Genomic DNA, 21,962 nt, shown 5'->3' with positions numbered 1-21,962 from the left:
AGTGAAATGATGAGGAAATGATGAGGTAGGAGAATGCGCAACCTGAGGGTGATGCTACTAGAATTCAGAGTGTGACTGCTGTGAAAGCTGAAGTTTATGGGAAGAGCAACCCACAAGAGGGCGAGAATGAAGATGACAGAGGGAATACTTCCGGGAGCGGGGAAGGTAGCATGGGAAGAAAAAAAACACAAAAAACGTGGAGATCGTCTTACGGACACCCCTGCAGTGCGTTGGGATCGCTTCTGTCGCGTCTGCGTCGGTAACTAAGCGAAAAGATGAAAAACATAAATTAATTTCCTTCTCGTATAAAATGATGTGCAGGGGAGACCACCAGTCGTATCCTCTCCTTTTATTTCTCTCTCCACCTGTGTTCGAATCACAACAGACCACTTTTTAATGGAGCCAGACTTTAACAGAGTAATGTTCGGGATTTTTCGCTCATAACGTTGTCGCCGACGTCGGATTTTCTGGAGAACTGGGTCTTTAAAAACACTATCGCGTTGACGTAGTCGCCTGAATTGGCATATAATTATTACGCCTTAAGATAAACGAAGGACAACAAGTTTGCTGGCACAAGCAAAAATATTGAAAATAAAATATACCTGCCCGTGCCACCAGGTATAAGACATAACTTATTTTGGCAAGTAGAAGAAAATGAAAGGAGGACTGAAGGAATGGATACTACATGTTAACTTTTAGCCCTATAGGTCATGGCAGAGGGTCGGGGAGTGATGTACGCTCAGCCCGGTAACCGCGACACGCTGCGTCGATCATCGAAAACCAGGAGGAAGAGGCGCAGTAAGCCCCAGTGCTCGAGTGCGACGCGGGGCAACGACAGTAGCGGAATAACCAGCAACGAAAGACAAAGCCCCAGCGACTAACCGGCGCCTGGCAGAGACGAGCCTCGTGTCCGCTCGAGTTACGAACGCCGTTGCAACAAGAGCGAGGGAGAGAGAGAGAGAGAGAGGAAGTAAGGAGAGCCGCGTACGAACCGCGGCTAAGTGCGACTAATGCCGACGGCAGCACAGGAGTCAGAGGTGTGTTGTGCGGACGGCACACTCGCGCACGTGGCCCGTGGCAGTCGCGACAAGCGCGCCGAAGGTGCATCTCAAACAGAGCCACCGCTTCAAATATCCTGGCGCCGGCGGTCGCTCCCTCTTGCCCCGTGCATACAGTGCGTGGACGTGCGTAGCGCGCGCGTGGCCCGTGTGTAACAACCGCCCGTGACATGGATGTGATGCCACTCGGCCACGCGCCCGCCAGGTGTGTCGGACATGCGGACCCTGGTGGTCGCAGTATGCCTCTACCTCAACCAGGTGGCCATGGCCAGCATTGGGTAAGCCGCCCCGCCCCGTCTTGGGCCTCGGCTTCTGCTGTCTCCTGCTTTCGCACGTCCTTCACCCGTTTATTCCGTTCTTTCCGGACAGTTGCCTGCAGATAGACACTCGCAGACTTCTCGAATAATCTCCATTTTTCTCCTCCCTCCATCCCCAAGCAAAAAGAAAAAAAAAAAACAGCGAGTTGATCAGCCACTTTCATTTGTTGCTGACGGCATATCTTTGGTACTTTGATAACTTTCTTCTGTCTTCGAGTGGTGACCTCCGGTCTCGTCTTGGGTGTTCTTGGTTCGGCGAGACGCGGATGGTTATGAGACCAGGCTGTGATCGGTTCTCTGGGTGGTACATTCTGTTATATTTATTTCCTGAAAAACTCTGAGTACGTATAATATAAACTCCAGGCAGTGACTGTCGTGTAGCTGCGGCTCTCAGCTAGTGTCATACGGTCATATTATTCGGTTTTGTTTGGTCGAGTCAGTAGGGTTTAACGTCCCAAAGGTACTCGGCCTATGGAGGCCGCCGTTGTGGGGGGCCACCGAAGAGCGGCCGCCGCGGCCGGCACTGTTTGTACTCGCTTCCTTAGGCTCAGCACTGAAGTGTCATAGCCACTGAGCTACAGCAGAGGGGCTGTCATATATTTCAAAAACTTCTTCGCTACGAAACCATAAGAATATTGTCGCTCTTGGACGTTCGCATGTCAAGAGCTCTGCAAGCCCCCACGCCACAGTAAGCTCGCTGTTTCCATGATATAGCCGATGCGCTATATGTGGAACATTTGAAATATCACCGTGGCTCATTTTGCTCGTTTAAAGCGCGCACTGTGAGCCATGAAGCTGCAGTGGCACCCCTACAGAAGCTACTCTGTAGGCATATAGGTCTTTCAATTTTTTTTAAAATGCACAGATGCTTTTCTCTGCACACTGAGCATGCGAAAAAATTCTTGTCCAACTTTGTCTAACCAGAACAAACGCACTGTGTATATACACGTACCCGGTTTAGCTTGACTGGGTATGCTCTGAGACACCCGTAATTTTCGAAGCTCTGTTCAGTTCAGTTCACCTTATTTTCTGCATAATAAATGTCTAAGGCAATGAAGGTGAGAGGCAAATAGCCTAACGAGGCCTCGTCTTCTATCTGGAGTTCGTCATCATCAGCCTGACTATACCCACTGCAGGGCGAAGGCCTCTCCCGTAATTCTCCAATTATCCCGGTCCTGTACATAGCTGTATCCACTTGACCCTTGCGAACTTCTTAGCCTCATCTGCCCAACTAACTTTCTTCTGCCCCTTGCTACGCTTTCCTTCCCTTGGAATCCAATTGATTACCCTAAGCGACCATCGGTTGTCCTCCCTTCGTACTACATACCTTGCCCATATCCATTTCTTCTTCTTGATTGCCACTAGAATGTCATTAACTCGAGTTATTTCTCTGGCCTACTCTGCACTCTGCCTATCTTTTAACGCTGCCCGTATACCATTTTGCGCTCCGTAGTCCTCTGCGTTGTCCTCAACTTAAGTTGAACCCTTCTCGTTAGTTTCCACGTTTCAGCCTCATAGGTGAGTACAGGTAAGATAGAACTGCTATATACTTTCTTCTTCAGCGATACCGGTAAGCTGCTAGTCATAATCGGCGAATACTTGCCAAATCCGCTCCATCCAAATCGTATTCTCCTAGTCGTTTCCCTTTCGTGATCCGGATCAGCGGTTGCTTCCTGTACTAAGTAGACATATTCACCACGACTTACAGTGCTTCTCTAACTAGTATATGAACTGCTGTTCCTTCTCTAGGCTATTGAACATTATCTTAGTCTTCTGCATATTGATTTTTAAACCTATCTTTCTGCTTTTCCTGCCAAGATCACCAATCATTCTTTGCAATTCATCCCCTGAGTTACTTAGCAAAGCAATGTCATCAGCAAATCGCAGATTACTGTGGTATTCTCCATCTACCCTTATTCCTAACTGCTCCCATTCCAAATCTTTGAATACTTCCTCTATGGCTGTGAAAAGTACTGTGGAGATCACGTATTTTTGCATAACCCATTTCTTTATGGGAATTTTGTTGCTTTATGCAGAACAATGGCTGCTGTGCAGCCACTATATATATATATATATATATATATATATATATATATATATATATATATATATATATATATATATATATATATATATATATATATATATATATATATATATATATCTTCCAGTACTTTCACATACCTTGATTTCTACACCCTGATCTCGCGATGACTGCCGATGTTTCTACTGAGTCAAATGCTTTTTTTCTAATCAATTAATGCTACGTATAAGGGCTGGTTATATTCCGAGCATTTTTCTATCATCTGGTTGATAGTATGGATATGATCGATAGTTGAGTATATTGATCCCTTGCTTGATTGAAGTCTAAGGTTTTCCCGATTCTGTTAGTTATTACCTTAGTAAATACCTTGTACGTAAAGGATAGTAAGCTGATTGGTCTATAATTTTCAAGTCCTTGGCATCCCCTTTCTTATGAATCAAGATAATGTTAGCATTCTTCCATGATTCCGGCACCGTCGATGACACCAGGCATTGCGTATACAATTTGGCCAGTTTTCCTCGAACGATATCTCCCCCGTCCTTCAACAAATCTGCAGTTACTATAGTCCTCCCAAGATATGCTTTCCCCCGTTTTCATATTTTATAAAGTTTTCTTAACCTCTTCCCTCATCACTGGCGGGACGTCTGGCTGCTCTTCACTACTGCCAACCTCATTATCGTCCTGATTACTACGGCTACTGTATAGGTCAGTATAGAACTCCTCGGCTACATTGACTATCTTGTCCATATTCGTGATGATATTGCCCGCCTTATCCTTTAGCACATGCATCTGAGTTTTGCCTATGTCTAATTTTCTCTTCTCCGCTTTAAAGTTGCTGCCATTCTTTAGAGCATGCTCAATTTTCTCGATGTTTTACTTCCTTATGTCGGAAAATTTGCATCTGTTGATTACCTTAGATAGCTCTGCCAATTATATCTTATCTGTTGGGTTGGAGGCTTTCATGCTTTGGCGTTCCTTAATCAAATATTTCGCCTGCTTAGATAATTTGCTGGTATCATTTCTAACTATCCTACCGCCTATCTCTACCGCGAACTCAGTGATGATATATCTGAAGGTATCGTTCATCGCTTCTACAAAAAAGTCGTCATCCTCGGTTGAAGCTGAATATCTATTCTGTAGCGAGATCCTGAACTCTTACGTCTTCCCCCTTAATTCGTTGAACTTCTTCCTTACTAATCTCTTCCTTTCCCTATTCAAATCTCGACTAATTCGAGACCTCAGCATCCTGTGGTCACTGCGTGGCACCTTTCCAATCACCTATACATCCTGCATTATGCCCCGGTTAGAGCACAGTATGAAGTCAATTTCATTTTTAGTCTGCCCGTTACGGCTCTACCACTTCAAATTATTCCGTTTGCTCAGGAAAGTATTCATAATTCTTAAGTTATTGCGCTCGGCAAACTCAACTAGTAACTCATCCCTGCTAATTATATGAACCAATGCCATAGTCACCCACTGCTTGTCACCAGCCTGCCTTTTCCCTACCTTGGCATTGAAGTCGCTCATTAGTACAGTATACTTCTTCTTTACCTTACCCATTACCTATTCTAGATCTTCGTTGAAGCTTTCGACTGCCTGGTCATCATGACTACATGTAGGTGCGTAGGCCTGCACAACCTTCAGTTTATACCGCTTATTAAGCCTAATTACGATGCCTGCCACCCTCTCATTAATGCTATAGAATTCGTCTACATTACCAGCTGTATCCTTATTGACAAGGAACCTTACTCCTTGTTCTCGTCTCTGCGGTAAACCTCGATAACAGAATATATGCCCGTCCTTCAGTAGAGTTTATGCCTCATTCGGGCTCCTAACCTCAATAAGTCCCATGATATCTAATTTCATGCCCACTGCTAAACTAGCCTCACTAGAGGGTTCCCGCATTAAACATTGCCAGGGTCAGTTTCCAATGGCGGCCTGTCCGAAGCCAGAGATTCTTAGCACCCTTTGCTGCGTTACAGGTCTGACCACCGCCGTGGTCAGTTGCTCTGCAGCCGCTGGAGACTGAGGGCCAGGGGTTCGTTGAAGTATTCACAGGAGGTAGCGGCGAATTACTACAACAAGGTGGCCAAATCCGGTTCTGGAGAAGGAGTGCGTTTCCAGTGTTTCTGGAGGTGTTCACTGGCATCAAGTCGCACCCCGAACCTGTTTATGCAATTTCATCGACTCGTGGATTTTTTTTTTCTTTTTCTCTTTAATCCGGTGGGGAATTCTGCGTCACCGGGATTTGAACCACTGTCCTCTTGCACGCTAGGCAGATGCTCTATCTCTACCCCCACCGTTTAGACCTGGACCTTGAGTTCACTGCAGGCAAACTACTGGAGATATTCAAATGAAATCATCCCGGTTACACTACAAACGTAAGAAGTCGAACCATAACGCGCATATCACAGTATCGCCTTTGGATTAGCACACCTTATTTGAAAACAAACAGACGAAAAATTCCACTAGAAGACATCTGCGAGAAAAATGAACAAGCATTCAACACGCTAATAGAAAATCATTTTTATTAGGCTGGTGAAATTTGCGTATGAGCGCATCTATATGCATAATTTAGGTTCAATGGCCATTAGGAGCGTTATATACTGCAGTTTGAAAATCCTGTGGTAGCACAGCATCAATGGAGAATTAATGATGGTTATCTAGCTTTATTGCTTCAAGGTGCTATATGTGGGGTTCAAGATATAATTCTTCACCAAGCCAGATAGCTATATATTTTTGTGCGGATTTCTGATCAATATTTTTCATTTATATTTCAAGTACAGTTTTCTTTGGCAACTTTATTAATGTTTAGAAAAGTACAAACTTTCCTCGGTGTACAGCTGCCTACTGTTTTCATGATGCCATTTAGACAGCTCAGTTATGTATAGATGTGCTACCTTCTCTAATACCTGCTCATATTTACACTTAAAAAAATAAACCATAGTGTCGTCTGGAAAGACTGTCATATTATGTGTGTAGCTATCCTGTCTAATGTAATTTATATGCAGCTGTAAAAAGAGTGCGTTATCTATAGTATCCTTGAAGCACCACTACTATCATTTCCTGGTCTGCTGGGTGGTCTTTATTAAAATTGATGAACAGGTATCTTCATAGGTCCTAACGAGGTCCGATTCAACGTCTCAGCTTCCCTACCTGCGAGCTGGTGCAGCAAAATTTTGAGTTTTATAAAATGATATGGTTTCCGAAGGTTAAAGTACAGATTCTACTTCAAAGTTTTGTATAATATATGATTTTACTCTGGGGATGGTTTCTTCAGGTGTCATACTTTTTCGGAACGCGAATTGAATTGCGAAGATTATATATTAGCAAAAATTTAGCGAAACGATTATATTCTTTTTATAAAACCTAGAAAAAGCAGCTAAAATTGAAATTGGTCTGCAGTTAACGAGATCATTTGGCACTGATCTTTTGCGATAGGTACCGCTTTAGCTATCTTAAAATAGCGTGAAAAAGTTTCAGTTCAAAACAATACGTTTATTAAACATCGCAATACTTTAGAACTAATATTAGATGACACTTACTTGAAAGTTGACATCTGGATGTCATCACCATACCACAGGCCATTACTTTTTATGAGTTTGTCGATGTCAGCTGAAGGAACTGGACCGAAAACTATGGTTTTTGAGCTATGTACCTTGTTTTTTCTTTCAGCAGCTGGGTATTGGACGCGCATATGTATGAAGTGCTTATTTATGTCATCTGCTAACTCCTTCCCGGTCACGTCAGCATTATACTTAGCAACATTTGCACCACTTGAGAGATGTTTCGCCCTCTGCCTGAGAGGGAGTAAATTTTTATTTCCATATTTTTGCAAGTTTACTTTCAGAAACATGGTTTTATAACCTTTCAACCTAGATTTCGTTATATAAGAATTTAATTCCCTTCAAAATATTTGTACTTAGCCGAACGTTTACGTTTTGCATCTTTAGTAGCAATAAATCAATGCAAACATTTTATTTGCATTTATTATTCACTTATGTAGTGCTTATTGATCACGTTTGTATATTTTATTTTTACGCTTTCTTTTTTCATACCTGAAGTAAAAACGCAGAGTCATTGCAATTCCCGAATATCTTCAAAACGTTTTCGAACGCCTTGTTTGCTTCATGCTCTAGGAATACGCTAAAACGATAAGCTTAATTATTGAGTTAACGCTTTAAATTTATTCAGGGATGCCATCATTAATATTTCTAGACGCAGAAAACTTTGCCATATTATGAGTTATGGGACAAGAAATGCGGGTTGCAAAATTTAGATAATCGCTAATATCACACGAAAGAGCGCCAGATATATGAATTCTGTACAACGTTAACGGATGTAGAGCAGTTGAGGCTTACTCGAGTTCGCCCTGTTATAGTGTTCACTCAGCCATTCGATACAGGTGCAAGTTGTTAAAGTCGCGTGAGTGGGTGTCGTCCGAAGTTGCAGTAAGGTTAATATCATCCATGATAAAGAATGGCTTCGAATGTGATGCACAGTATTGAAGCACATTTTATGATTGATCCAAGAAACTTCACTGTTCGCTGTGTGTACACAGCAGCAAGTACGAAACTTTAGGTCTCTTGCCAAGCATTACGCGGCACGAAGTTAATCAGCTATGCCATCATGCCGTTACTTAACTTGTATATAGCGCAACATATAAGCGGCTACACCACCGCATTAACCACTTTTATATTCTAAGTACCGGCCTGGTCACCTTACACGCGGTCGCGCGTCACAAATTTTCCTTACAGGGTCCTGTCAAGGTCAAAGGGCATCGTTCTGGACCCCGACCCCGAGGTGTCTCGGCGCGAGTTCTGTCGTCAGCACAGGAAGGACCCGGGTATGCGGCGCTTGTGCGCCTCCGAGCCGGCCGTCATTCACACCATCGTGCAAGGCATGCGCACCACCGTGGACACCTGCCAGGCGCTGTTCGAGTGGGAACAATGGCAGTGCGACCTGCTGCACGATCGCAAGCATCTACTTAGAAAAGGTACGCTTCCGTCCGGGACCCACACACACATTACTACCAACGACGCAAGGGGTAGCGACGGTGCCCCTTTCAATGCTGACGCACGCGCATTTATACAGTCACATTTGGGCTTTCCCGTGTATACTATCTTCTCTGGTGCCCCGTGTCCGCTCAATTTGGCCCGCCCGTTCAATTAAGAGACCAGGTATGCCAGCTTCTCATATCTCGGTATACTTCTGATCTGTGCCTTTGCTGCGAACACGTTCGTATGTATGCCTGTTCGAGCGCTTGTAAGGTCGTAGAATGGGCTAACGATAACCTTGCGTGCAGCTAGGTATGTCGCTGTAATAGACTGGCTTATTAGGGAGCCTGTTTCACTGTACAGTATAAAGAAATCGAGCCGCATGTCGCACGAATTACTGTGCAGTTTTTCTGAAACAGTACCGGCATATACAGATAACTCAAGTAACATCCAACAGCCACGGAAGGAAACAGAAGGTTATGATATATATAGGTATAGTGAAGCACTGGAAGTGGTAAAGGAATTCATCCGCATACATTTCAGACTGGTAGTGACCGCATCTGCGAAACACGAGAGAGATATAACCAGGAAAATCAGAATGGGCTGCTGTGCATCTGGCAGGTATACTCTCACGTCAGAAAGGACGATTTCTTGAGGCGATATGCCCCAAGAAAAAAATTGTATAACAATTGTATCTTACTGGTACTCAACTTTGAAGCAGATATGTGAATGGCCGGTGAAAAGGGCTCGACTTAAATCTTTAAGGCGACGCAAAGAGCCACTGAACGGAAGATGATAGGTGTTATGTTAAAATATATATGAAGGGTTCTATAGAACAGTGGGCCAGGGAGCGAATTCGGCGTAATGACATGCTATAGTCGCAATCAGCAAGCTGTGAACAATAGCAGGGCATGTAATACGAAGGCAAGATAACATATGGTCGTCAAGAGTCGCAGGCTAGATTTCGAAGCAAGGCAAGCATAGCAGAGGGCGGCAGAAAGTTAGTTAGGTGAATGAGATTAGGAATTTTGTGGGGATCAAATGGCCACAGTTGATAACAAAATTATGTTCACGGGAGAGATGTGTAGGAAACGCTTTGTGATGTCAGCTGCCAGCTGCCGCCTCCTACGACCTCCTCTCCTTCTTCTTCCTCTTATTCCTCCTCTCCTCCTTCTTTTCCTTCTTCTGTCCCTAATCCTTTTTCTTCTCTTTTTTTTTTTTTTCTTCTCGTAGCTACACCTCTACACGACGTAGCTGCAGCCACCCAAGGCCTCGTTCCGGCTGTCGTAGTGTTGCTTTCGCAACAAAAAGAAAGGCTTTTCACTGGGACAGGAAGAGCACATATTGTATCTGGAGATGTGGCTTGAGGCGTCGGGCCAGGCGTGCTTCATCGGCGCTCGGCAGCTCTGCCGTTGTTTTTATTTTCCGCTCGGGGGTTGAAACGGGGCTGCATGAGGCCTATGACAGCGCAATGAGCGAGATAAAATCAGGCATAGTTCAGCAAGCCCCTCGGTGCGTGCTGTCCTTTGGCCTTCAATCGAACATCGATAATGTTGCGGCTTATTTTAAATATAACATATGCTTGGAGCGCAGTCAGAAATTTTATGAGGCCAGACAGGTGTACGAAGTGCGCGAAGAAGTCGGAAAATATGTTGCCGACGATTAGAAGTTTCGTGTACGAATAAAGGCCGGAGGTGAGTTTTGTTCACTTTCGGCTCGATTGCGCGTTTCTTCACCGCATATGTAATTCTATTTTGTTATATATTGTCCAGAAACTCACGATTAATCACTATTGGTGCAAACACGCTGAAGCATTGGAGGTGTTTGTTAACAACCCAAGACACGAGTCTTGCACGGACTTGATATTTACACGTCGCAGGCCGTCATTGCATTCATTTCGGAGGCCATTGCTGCGCATGAAAATAATCTCATGCCGTTTACGTGATTCCCGGCACAAAAGGTTGTTGCCGCGCATGATGCTATACAATTTTTTTTTAAATATCGCTCAACGTTTTTAATTCACCGAAACCCACAAAACAACACGAGCTGTTTGTGGCGCGCCGCTATATATATGCCTCAAGGCAACCACAGCAGCATACAATGGTGCGGTGAGGCTAGTTGTTTTCAAAATCAGTGGCGTTACCATATTAGCGCCCGAGACTCATAAGAGGGGTCTAGTTTGGTGCCTTTATTAACCATAGTTTATCTTGCGTTCCAAATAAGTGCACGCCCTATCCATGTCAACTGATCTTTTATTTCGGCTAGAAAATCATTATCTCGCGTTTGATTCCTGACCACCATGCTGTCTTGCTATCTCAATGTTGCACCTATTATTTTTCTTTCTGTAGTTCGCTACACGTTGTCCTCATTTTAAGCTCAACACTCTTCGTTGGCCTCCGCGTCTCTGCCCATATATGAGAGCACCATAATGTACAGCTGTTATATGCTTTTCGCTTCGGGGATACCGATAAACCTCCGTTCATGACCTCAGAGGATAATTGCCACATGCACTCCACTCTTTTATTAATATTCTAGCTATTTTAATAGCGTAATAAGGACCCGCGGGCACTGACTGTTCTAAGTATACACGTATTTTTTTCGCGCTTCTGGAGCTTTGCTATCAATTGTGAACTGTTCTTTTCTTTCTAGGTATTTGAACATTACTAATTTCTTCACCAATGCACCGTTCTGCTCTGCTTATCAATGGCGTCGATTATGCTTTAAATTCATCCACTTTCGTGCCCGGGCAAGCAGCCCGGATTCCAACTGAGCCGGGCGCCAAATTCCTACTACTTGACGCCCCTTGGCAAGCTCCGGTGCTGCACCTCAAGACGGCGACGCACTGAAAAGAAGCATCGACGTGTTTTGCTCCCAGGCATCGTTGCGATAGTCCCCTAGCGGCAGAACCCTCTCGCACCGTAGCACATGGGAAGTAGGTGACCAATGCGCCCGTTGGTTGTGCCTCTCCGACAAGTGCGCTTCCGAATGTGGACATTTTGAGTGGCAACGGCTTTCCGGGCCGTATGAGCTATAGCACTGCCACTTACAGTGAAAAAGACAATTACGAGCGTCCGTCGAGTGCAGTGCTATACTCGCAAGAAAGGGGCGCGAGGAGCCCCGCTGACCGTCGCCTTGCGAGAACAGTGGTGTATTGATAGAGCCCTTCGGCCCCTGTGATCGTCTTGTTCCGTATAATGCCCTGCAAAATGTGTATAAGAACACCTCTTGTTCATCTCACCGAGCCTGACTCGGAGTCGTCGATACCGCCAAGGGAGCTGGCAGCTCTCATTTATGAAGCGAGTGACGAGAGCTACGCGACCAAAGCGAAGGCACAACACTACTGAGTTACTTAGCAAGGCGATTCCGTCATCCAATCGCGGGTTAGTAATGTATTCTCCAATACCATTCTCCTTGACTGTTCCCAATCCAGGTATCTGAACACATCCTGTAAACACGCGGGAGGAGATCGTGTCTCCCTGCCTGGCACTCTTGCTTATTGGGATCTAAATAATTTCTTTATGAAGCTCTATGCTGGCTATCAACCACTATCTTCGAATATTTTTGCATACTGCTCTTTACACACTGGCTCTGTAATGGCATGACTGCTGATGTTACGTCTTAGCCAAATGATTTATCGCATATATGAACGGCTGCACAGGGGATGGCTATATACTGTGCGCATTTTGATAGTGTGAATTTGGCCTATTTTTTGATAGCCTCTTGGCGAAAGTTGCCTTCGTCTCTTTGTTAACTATAAAGTTGATCGTATTGATTGTATTAATGATAACTTTGGTAAGCTGATCGATCGGTATTTGTTTACATCTTCCTCTCTTGTGATTTCACTGTTTCCATTGCTTCTTAAGGCTTTCTTTACTTGCTTTTTCGTTACCGATGCTATGCCCAATGCCTCTGCGACACTGCCTCTCGGCCGTCCTGGTTTCGTCAACTGTTTTATAGATTTTTGTTTACCTCTTCGACTAATTCAAGTATTTTGTACATATTGCTAAGGACATTGATCTCCTTTTCGGTTAGTGCATACATCTGACTTTTCCCTTCGCTTGCTTTCCTTTTAGCCGCCTTAGATCTAAGGTACCTCCTATACGGTACCCATATTTTGTGCATTTGTGTATATCTTGTCTTGAGCTTATTGATTAGCCTTGATATATCGACTAGTTGTGTTCTCTTTCTGGATTAGAGACACTCGTGCTTTGAAATTTTTTAATCAGATCTTTCGTCCTCTGAGAGAGCTTATCCTGTGCAACTATCCTTCCGCCCACTTCTTTTACACACTGCGTAATTATAGCTTTGAATAAACACTGTTCCCTCATTTTTGGAAGTAGATATTTATTATTTGTAAATTGTTGCTTCTTGCGAACTCCTGATAACTTTCTCTCTCTGTCTTCCTGCTCTTCCTTTCGACATTGTGATATAGTCTTCACTTCCTGGTCTATAGCCTGCTTTTGCGTTATCTCAACATTGAAGTGGCACTCTGTACATTCTACTGAGTGTTTGCGTTACTATTTACCGGTACCACATAGAAGCGTTCGACTATCTAGTCATAATGGCTAGTTGTAGGTGCGTAAACGTGGGCTCCCCCTCCCCTCCCCCCTCCCTTCAGCCTTGTACCTTTCATTAAATATAATTACAATAACTGCTAGCCTCTCGCTAAAGCAACAGCTGTCGTCTACGCTGTGAACTATGCTTAAGGCACCTAAACTTCTGCGGCGGAAAGTATCAATTCTGCGGGAGACATTAAATAGTGCTTCAGAATTCACCGCGCTTTTAATGTGAGCTGATAGGTTGATTTTTTTTTTTCGAGGTTTTCGAAGTAGTTAATAGTTGAAGCAACCTTCACCAAAGAGTCAGTAGAAGAAGCCAACTTTTTAATGACATTGGATCAAAGCGGGCTGTGCGCTAATGCAGATGTGTAGGTGTCTACAGATTAGAATGCCTACAGATTCGAGTTGTTGACAAAGAGATGGCACTGAAAATAGTTCAGATTGAATTATAGTCTCCATAATATTTCTTATAGATTTCTCCGAAGTTCTCTAGTTCTTCCTGGTGTGAAATTCGTGCAAAAAGGTAAAAACGTTTTCATCGTACAGTTATTCCCATTTATTTCTTTACTAACAATGCCAAATTGAGAATATGGATGGTAATGCATCACTTTGTGAAAGCGCTTAAGTTCAATATTTTTCGTGGAACCGCTGAATTACGAGAAACTCCTCAGCTCTCCTTACTGACCAAAAATCCCACGCCTAGTCTTCGTATGTCTGCTAAGTTACGATAGCACAGTGTACGTGTCCATCCTTAGAACTATATACACCTTAACTGTCCTCCTAACCTCACTAGACCCTATATGACACCTCACTTAATGTCCGCTAGTTCCAGAGGCCGTCCTTTATCATCAATAGACAGGACTGCAGCGTTGACATTTGCCGTGTTTAGTTTCCAGTGGCGGCCTGTGCAGAGGCAGATGTCCTTAGCGCTCTCCGCTGTGCCATAGGTCTGACTGCTGCTTTGGTCAACTGCTCCGCTTCCACGGGGGGCAGAGGGCCGATGGTTAATTTGTGTACTCATACAGGAGTCTGTGGCAAAGTACTACACAAGGATGGCCGAATCCGGCTCCAATGAGGGAGTGCGTTGTCGGATATCGAGATCAGGCCGCACCACAGTCTTGGTTATGCAAAGGCATTAACATGCGGGGCTTTTTTTTTTTTTTTCGTTTTTGTTTTTCGTGGTCAGTTGCGTGGCGCTGGCATTACAACCTTGGTCCTCTTGCACGTCTTGCGAAGTTGCACGGGAAGCGAGTTTTCTACCCCTATAAGTCATTGCCTCATCCCAAGGCATCACCACGTCTCTGAATGCTTCCTGTAAATGTGCGCTGATAGCACTGGAGAGATTACGTCTCTATGCTTGACACAGTTCCTTTGTATGTTCCTTTCAATATAATGATTTAATTTTTTTTTCTATAAAGAGAACTGTCGTAGATTTGGATCGATATAGGTGTATATTACTGTAGTTTGTTTGTTTTTACGTGATTGTTCTAAATTTCAGTTCCGTAATTTCTGGATGACTGCTGAAGTTTCAACTGAGTCAAATGCTTTTTCGTGATCTCTGAAGGCCGCAAAGAAGAGTTGGGTATCTTCTGCGCATTCTTTCTATCCCCAAATTTACAGTGTGAATATGGCCTTTTCTCGTGTATAATTTAAAAATACCTGCCGGGTGCTTTGTTTACTTGAAGTCCAATTCTGTTTTGATTCTGTTAGCGCTTACCTTAATAAGTGCATTGTAGGCAGGAAAGTAAGCTGATCTGTTAGTAGTCTTTTCAAATCCTTGATCTTCCCTTTCTTATGGATTAAGATAATGTTGGCGCTCTTCAAAGGTTCATTTACGCTTGTGGTGCATTGTTCACAACAGGGCTGTCAGCGGATTAGATTGCGATTTAAAAAGAGAGCACACTCAGAAGCGTGTCACACGAGTGGTTTTGACCACACAATCCACTCCGGCTCCATAACACCCCAACTGCTCAGGTTCACCTGGATCCCGTTCCCACGGATGCACATACTCGAGAGGCTTTTGCATCTCGTTCCGAGTGATTACCTCATCCTCGTTGGTCATCACATAAAAGGGCGAGTTTTTGGTGACGCTTGCGGTGTAAAATAAGCGCTGACTCGAGCACGCGATGATGCATTCAGCAAACACATACAATACCGCGCTGACATTCCGCGCCCAAGATTTCTCTGTGATTTCTCTTCTATAGAGCTGATGCGCTTTTGCGGACGCTTTCTCCCTTTCACCAACCTATGCTTCCAAACATGAATAGTGTTCCTGCACATACTTCAGCAGTCATATACTGGAACACTATAGGTGCGATAACGTCGGCCGCCACATTGCTGCAAGAAGAAATGTATCGGCCACCTGAAGGTGAAGGCTTAAGAGGCGGTAGCGCTCTCTACGACCGTGAGCCTCTGCAGCGGGTCTAGGGTGCCTCGATGTCATCAGGGCGGCGCTGCATCGAGGCATAAGCGGGGCAAACATGTTGGCGCCCTACTCTAAAATATGCGCTCAAATAAGTCGCGACGCCGTTTATCAGATGCGGTATGTGATGAAAATTACAATGAAGATCTCATCGTGTGTTCTTATCAACAGAGCTGATCTCTATCGTCATTTTTTGCTCCGTGATATCATATGTGTGGCAAAGGCGACGCCATTTTCAATTTTTCACGTGGAGAGAGAGCCCCCATGCAGCTGTCGCTTCCAAGGACAGGGATGTGGCACTGATAGCTCTACCACCCCAGAAAAGTGGAACTCTGGGCCAGTTGGAACGCGATGAAGAAGAGGACCAGACACACAGTTGCTAGTCCAGTCGTCGTGGTGTACGCTTGTCTTGTCGTCTTTGTCCCGGTAATGCGAAAGCATTTCTTGGCTCACGAACTTCGCATGGACAGAGCCTGTGAACAGAGTGTGTCCACAAGAGCTCTGAATAATCCATTGCATGGGTAATTAATTTAACAGTTGATTAAGGAAATATGCAAATGGTATGAATAATTAGGAAGCGAAAAGTCTAATTGATTGGTTAATATATTTTTGAGTTAATTAATTAAATGCTTTATATACCCAATTCAGGATTTCACTGAAATTGATGTCTCACCTAGTTTGAGTATGACCAACTCAGTATTGGTTTGCAAGTTTAAGTGGGCGACCCCCAAAATTCGTCCTCCTGGACTCCCGAAATTTGTTCTTTTCCGATTTTGACCAAACTTGGTGTCTAACCCAATTTGAGTGTGACCAATTCAATGGTGGCTTCCATATTTTGGAGAGCCGGCTCCAAGAATCCTTACTTTGGCACCAAAATGTTGAGTTTGTCCGAATTTGACCAATAAAAGCGGCAACTAAGTAACGGTACTAAGCAAAGAAATGTAGAAATCATAAAGTGGCTAAGCACATAAGTAGTAATGTTTTCGCTTTTCTGCATATAAGCAGGCCTAAGTGCACCCGTGTAATTTTGTTGTTTTATTTATGTATGACACCCCTTCCCCTCCGTTTCCCGCATTCTGCCGTAATACTGCGACACGTGTGCTGAGCTGAGAGCGTTATTCTGCAAGTGCTCGTTCATACGTCTGGTTCTTTGGCACAGCGTACCGCGAGACAGCATTCGTGTACGCCTTGACGGCGGCCAGCTTGGCTCACAGCGTGGCCCAAGGCTGCCGGACGGGCCGGCTGAGCCAGCGTTGTTCGTGCGCCGAGGCGTCGGGGCAGCAGCAGCAACAGCAGGGTTGGTACTGGGGCGGCTGCGGCGACAACTACCCGTTCGCGGCCAAGTTCGCCCGGCGGCTCCTGTCCCGGGACTCCCGGAAGAAGAGGCCGCGTACGCTGCGGACACCCGTTGACACGCACAACATCGTCGTGGGAATCAGGGTGGGTCCACCGCGCGCGGCAGCAACCCGATCCCCTCATCGATAGTTTGGGATATCGAGAGTTTAGTACGGCCATATATCTTTTCAGCACAAAGAGAGATAGGGGATTAGGAGAAGGAGCGCCCCACGGAACGCGCGTAAAAAACGGAAAATATTTAAAGAAGATGAGTAGAGACGGAATGGATGGTTGCCGAGGGACAGGCAGCAACAACACACCCGAAAAATTGTGACCGCACTGAGCAGAAGGTAAACCTGTTTTGCGGCATTCTGTTAGAAAACTAATTAGTTTTGCATTAACGTTGTTGTGAACAATCGCGTGTAAAGTGATAATACTAAAGCAGAAGGCGAATGTCGAAGCCGAGGAATCCAGCCGTACACTCCTTCGCAGTTTTGGAATACCTTCGCCTAGAGAAATTAGGTTTTGCGCGTCCGTGTGTGTACGTAGTGGGCGTTTTCTAGCGCGGCTTAGCGATGTAAACTTGAGATGGAAGTTATCTCTAATTTATTCCTTTATGCATAACGCCGCAATGTGACTCTATCCGCACAACCCGTTTTTGTCACAAATTAAACATGGTCTAACAGCTTTTTGTCAACGTTTTTAGGTCTTTAGCCTGCTCACACCCGTGGTCAGTATGCAGCGCGCACGTATCGCCGCAGGCATTGAGGCGAGGTATCCGGCCCGTCTGCAAGTGCCACGGAGTTTCCGGTTCCTGCTCGGCGAAGACCTGCTGGCGGGAGCTGGCGCCCTTCCCCGAGGTGGCTGTCAGGCTGAAGCGCAAGTACGCCAATGCCGTCAAGGCGGAGATCGAGAACAAGCCAGGATTCGCCGCCACGGACGTCCTGGTTAAGCCTCGCAAGGTTCTGCTCGGCACGACTGGGACGACGCAGAGACCCAAGTGGCTGGCGGCAGTCACGGCCGAGTTGCGCAGACTCGGGAGAGACAGGCTGGTCTTCCTCCAAGAGTCTCCTTCCTTTTGCGAGCCGAACCTGCTGACGCCGGGCATGGAAGGCCGCCGCTGCCGGGACCAGCGACACTGCGGCGAGGTCTGCTGCGACCGCGGACATCGCAATTTTACCCTGGTCGTCTACGAGAGGTGCCAGTGTCGCATGGTGTGGTGTTGCACGCTGGAGTGCAATATCTGCGAAAACGTCACGACCGCGTACTCTTGCCTGTGAAGTCAGACCTATACTCGTGTTGACTCGCCACGAGCAGTCGCTTAATTGGTTTCGCCACAGAACAGTCGGGAACTGAAATTTGGTGGTGATATGAATGGTAAAGCCAAGCCTGTGGTGAATGGAGACGTGATATTGTGTGAACCATGCTGTTTATTTTATTTTATTATTATTTTTTTTTTTTTTTGCATGGATCAAAAGCCTCGGGAAGCATGTGCTAACTTTCAGGTGTTTACCACAACATGCATCTACCTCTGGACTTTTGCGGTGGTGTCTGACTGCATCGTTAAATGAGCTGTTTTCAAATAACCGCCGCTTGATATGAGCGTCTGTCCTCTGACATGCTCGTCAATGAAACTACGTTGTCCCAGCATATATTTGCTCGCAATAGCAGCGCATGAAAATACGTATACATAACCGACCAATCGGGGCCGCACGATGCACTGTCCATTGCTGACGCGTCTGATAGAGCAATTAGAAGTTACGTGGGCGCTTGCGATTTCGTTTCTTTTTGTTCCAGCGTGTTTCGGTGATAACGAATGCTTCGAAACACGATACGTAATTATGGAACATCTGCGCCGCTGCTGCCTCCGCTCTGGAATGCCTAGCCCCACTGTGTATACCGCTTTCTTGGGAGGCACCTTTGGCGACAATGTAAGCGCCGTGTTACCGGACAGGAAGTGCGGGCTGAACTTTGTTGCATTTCTTGCATTTTTTGTTGTTGAATTTGTTGCATAAGACCATTGCTTACGTCCTTGCTATCTCTCTAGCTAGATCAGCTACTGTCTGCGGAATATAAATCGAAGTAGCGATCAGTTGAGGTCTTGTTAAATGTGGTTTTTGCGCAGTGCTTGGCCCTACAGGAAGAAAAAAAAATGCAATATTTAAGACTCTCGTCTATTCGACGTGTTGAACCAACGCTCCACTGGACCTTTAGAAACACGAATTGTTCCACTGTAAGGAAGCGATAAGCAGCTAGCACAGCGTCTAAAGGCCTAGTAAGATCAGAAATGTTGCCAACGCCTAGGAAGCAACCCTTGAAAATCGTGTGTTCTCTCTCTCTCTCTCTTTTATTGAGTGTTATATGATTTATATAAGCAGCGCTCGAGCTGGAATAAGTTGCTGTTGGAATTGTTTTCTAGCGCATATATCTCTCCTCTTCCAGCACAGGACGCAGGCAGGGGCGGATTAATAGTTACCAGGGCCCGGTTCAAAAAGCAATTAAAACAACCTCTATATCCCTCCCATCCGCTCCATGTTATCATGCTCGAGACTTTACCCGTTTTAGAATTGCCTATAGAGACCATGCACACGTGATATTTACTCGAAGAATCTGCGGACTGTTTATGAACATCGCCTGAGCATACACTTTCCCGCGGAGCACAAGAACAGACTGGCATCTAGACTGAGCTATTTTATAGGAAATCACAGGACACATAACATCGTCCTCCAGGTATCAGAACGCGCATTCCTGAAAAATAAATTTCCTGAGTGTTTTCTTCTTTTTCTTGGCTAATTGAATAGCGTAAGATGACTGACTTAGTGTGCATGAGAACAGACGAAGTCGAGATGGTTATTGATTGGGCTGTTCGCAAATTGTTACTGGGAATACGCTACTAGTCATATAATAGTTTTGTGAATTAATTCAGCAAGACGAACTGAAGCTTGCCTAAGGCAGTGTCTCTAGAGAAACTGCAATTTTATGTTCTGTATATTCACTAAAAGTACGGCAAATAATGTTCATTTCCTCAGACGCTGTTATTATGCAGGACGTTAAATTTTTTCATCGTTTTTTTTTAGCCATTTGAATGAGTACAAAGTTTTCTACTTTGACTGCAGGTATGTGAGGCTGGCTTTGGGATGGAGCGTATACAATGTTTGAAGCGATCGACATTGCTATCCCTAAGGTCTAATTTTAATCGTGGAGAATCAAGAAGAGCTTTGAATATTTTGCAGACCAAACCTCGAAATCCGTCATTTATTTTTCAGCAGTCAGGGACCCTTGAGAACTGAGGGCCCGGTTCATTTGAACCCTTTCAAACGTGGATGATCCGGCCCTGGATGCAGGTTTCGGGAGCGGTGCAGTGTTTAGGAGATAGCCGATGCGAACTATAGGTGGACCAACTCAACATTTGCGGGCCCATGAGCAATACATTTTCATATTTCACACTTTTTTTTTTTACGTATTCTTGGCCTATGTGACGAACTATGTGACGAACTGGTGGTTAGTCAAACTTAATGGCCTGTGTGTGTATCGTGATCATGGCTGCATGATGAGCCTCCTTTAATTTCTCTCCGTTAATTCTTAATATATTCCTTTTTTTTATGTGACACTGCTGCGCGTAGTATTGTCACGCAAATCCCGTTGACTGCTTCGCGGCATTAGTTAGACAAACGGCTTTCCTGTTTGCTCTATTAGAGATGCGAGTGACGCCATTTTCAATATGTGCATTGAGGAAAGTCAACTTTACGGATTATAAAAAAAAGCTTATTTTTGACGTTTAGTATTTCTGATTGCATTGTTGGCAAAGGAAATTTAAAAACTGGTTTCAGCTTTTATGTTTCGGTCTTTAATGTCTCGTTATAATCATGACCCTAAGTAAAAAGTAAAAATGCTGATTAGGTAATTTTGTTTACTTCATCTTTTAATCACTGAGCTCTATCACGTGCATAATGTCCACCTTGCTGTACAGTTCACTTTCACGGACTGCACACACGTTTCGCCCGCAGGGTTGAACGATCTGTAAAGGAGTTTAAAAACATTCGGTATATGGAACTACATAGAGTATGTAGCATGAAGCAGTTTTTATTGCGTGGTGTATGTGGTTGTCTGTTTCGTGACACTACGTCAAGAGTTCGACCACTCCGGCTTTAAATACGAATTCATTTGCTCAAATGTGAGCTTCTGAGCAAAAAACAAAAAGACGGCTTTCCGCTTTGATTTTGCGGATAAATAATGAATGATGTTAATATATCTTATCGTACTTGTGAAACGAAATGTTCGAAAGTTGAGTTGTCGCACAACTCTCTTATACAGCGTCACTATGCTGACATTAGACTGCCTGGCAGAGCAAAAACTCGTAAACATGGTGCGCATTTTATCGTCTTTTTTTTTTATGTTGCTCATAGCGTACAGTACCCGAATTTTGTGTCACGTAATGCTTGTTATCAATTATACATCATAATTAATAAGCAGTACCAAGTGCTGAGGAATAAATTAAGCCTACAGGGGATACTTTTGATTTGTTGCGCACCGTTAAACAGTATACGGTATCGAATCTTGTTTCTTTGGATTCAATTCCTGACCGTCACTTAATTCCCCGAAAATTTGTCATTATTTTAATATGCTGTGTCGTTGCGCTGTGCTGTTCAGGTAAGCTATCCTTCCAAGGAAAAGTTAACGCAAGACGTGGAAAATGCAACGGAGTCACCTTTGTTTAATGTGCACTCCAGCTAGTCGATTGTAAATGAATGAGTGAATTTATATTTAAACACTTTCAAGGTTTTGAAACCTTAGTTCTGTCTGAGACAATAAAGATAAGTTGTATGAAAGGGGATTTACAATAAAGAATGCGTTTGTTTATCTTCTCTCTCTTTCAGCCGCAATGCATTGAAGTTGCGTGTATGTATATTTCATTATTCATTTGATTACAGTTCAAAGTGATTGAAAACTAAAAAGCAGCGCAGGCTACGTGTGTTAAGAAACCCCTTCACCTTAACAAGCGCCGCCTTTTCTCTTTCAAAAGCAGTTCAAAGCATGAGACGGCGGCCATGTGGGCGAAACACAAAACAGCACTGTTAATTTCGAAAGTAAACGATGCTGCTTTAAAATACACGAAAGATAATGCAAATCCAGCTATAAGTGAGCAACGCGTGACAAATGAGGCAGTTAGCGTGAAATATGATGGACTATGGTGAACCTTGAGGTCTGATCACCTGGCATGGGAAGTTTG

The 21,962-nt window shown here is 44.5% G+C and overlaps 1 protein-coding gene across 1 annotated transcript; it reads left to right on the top strand.

The window, feature by feature from the left end:
* The first annotated feature begins 1,203 nt into the window (after positions 1 to 1,203).
* LOC146199600 (protein Wnt-9a-like) lies at positions 1,204 to 21,579 on the top strand. The gene is made up of 4 exons (XM_084595117.1): positions 1,204 to 1,336; positions 8,177 to 8,415; positions 16,557 to 16,837; positions 17,494 to 21,579. Exons 1-4 carry the CDS (start codon positions 1,275 to 1,277, stop codon positions 18,010 to 18,012), a joined length of 1,101 nt encoding a protein of 366 aa, XP_084451243.1. The 5' UTR covers positions 1,204 to 1,274; the 3' UTR covers positions 18,013 to 21,579.
* Positions 21,580 to 21,962: the final 383 nt, after the last annotated feature.

The sequence above is a fragment of the Amblyomma maculatum genome, chromosome 2 (genome assembly GCF_055883805.1).
Source record: "Amblyomma maculatum isolate TAMU_Amacu chromosome 2, ASM5588380v1, whole genome shotgun sequence".
Classification (NCBI taxonomy): Eukaryota; Metazoa; Arthropoda; class Arachnida; order Ixodida; family Ixodidae; genus Amblyomma; species Amblyomma maculatum.
Note: the sequence above shows the minus strand (reverse complement) of the source record. Positions and strands in the feature narration are given on the sequence as shown.

Excerpts from the sequence above, each read along its gene's own strand:
- LOC146199600 (XM_084595117.1), top strand. The coding sequence starts at position 1,275 with ATGCGGACCCTGGTGGTCGCAGTATGCCTCTACCTCAACCAGGTGGCC. Across the intron at positions 1,337-8,176 it reads GTGGCCATGGCCAGCATTGG|GGTCCTGTCAAGGTCAAAGG; the intron begins GTAAGCCGCCCC and ends TTTTCCTTACAG. Across the intron at positions 16,838-17,493 it reads ACATCGTCGTGGGAATCAGG|GCATTGAGGCGAGGTATCCG; the intron begins GTGGGTCCACCG and ends GTATCGCCGCAG.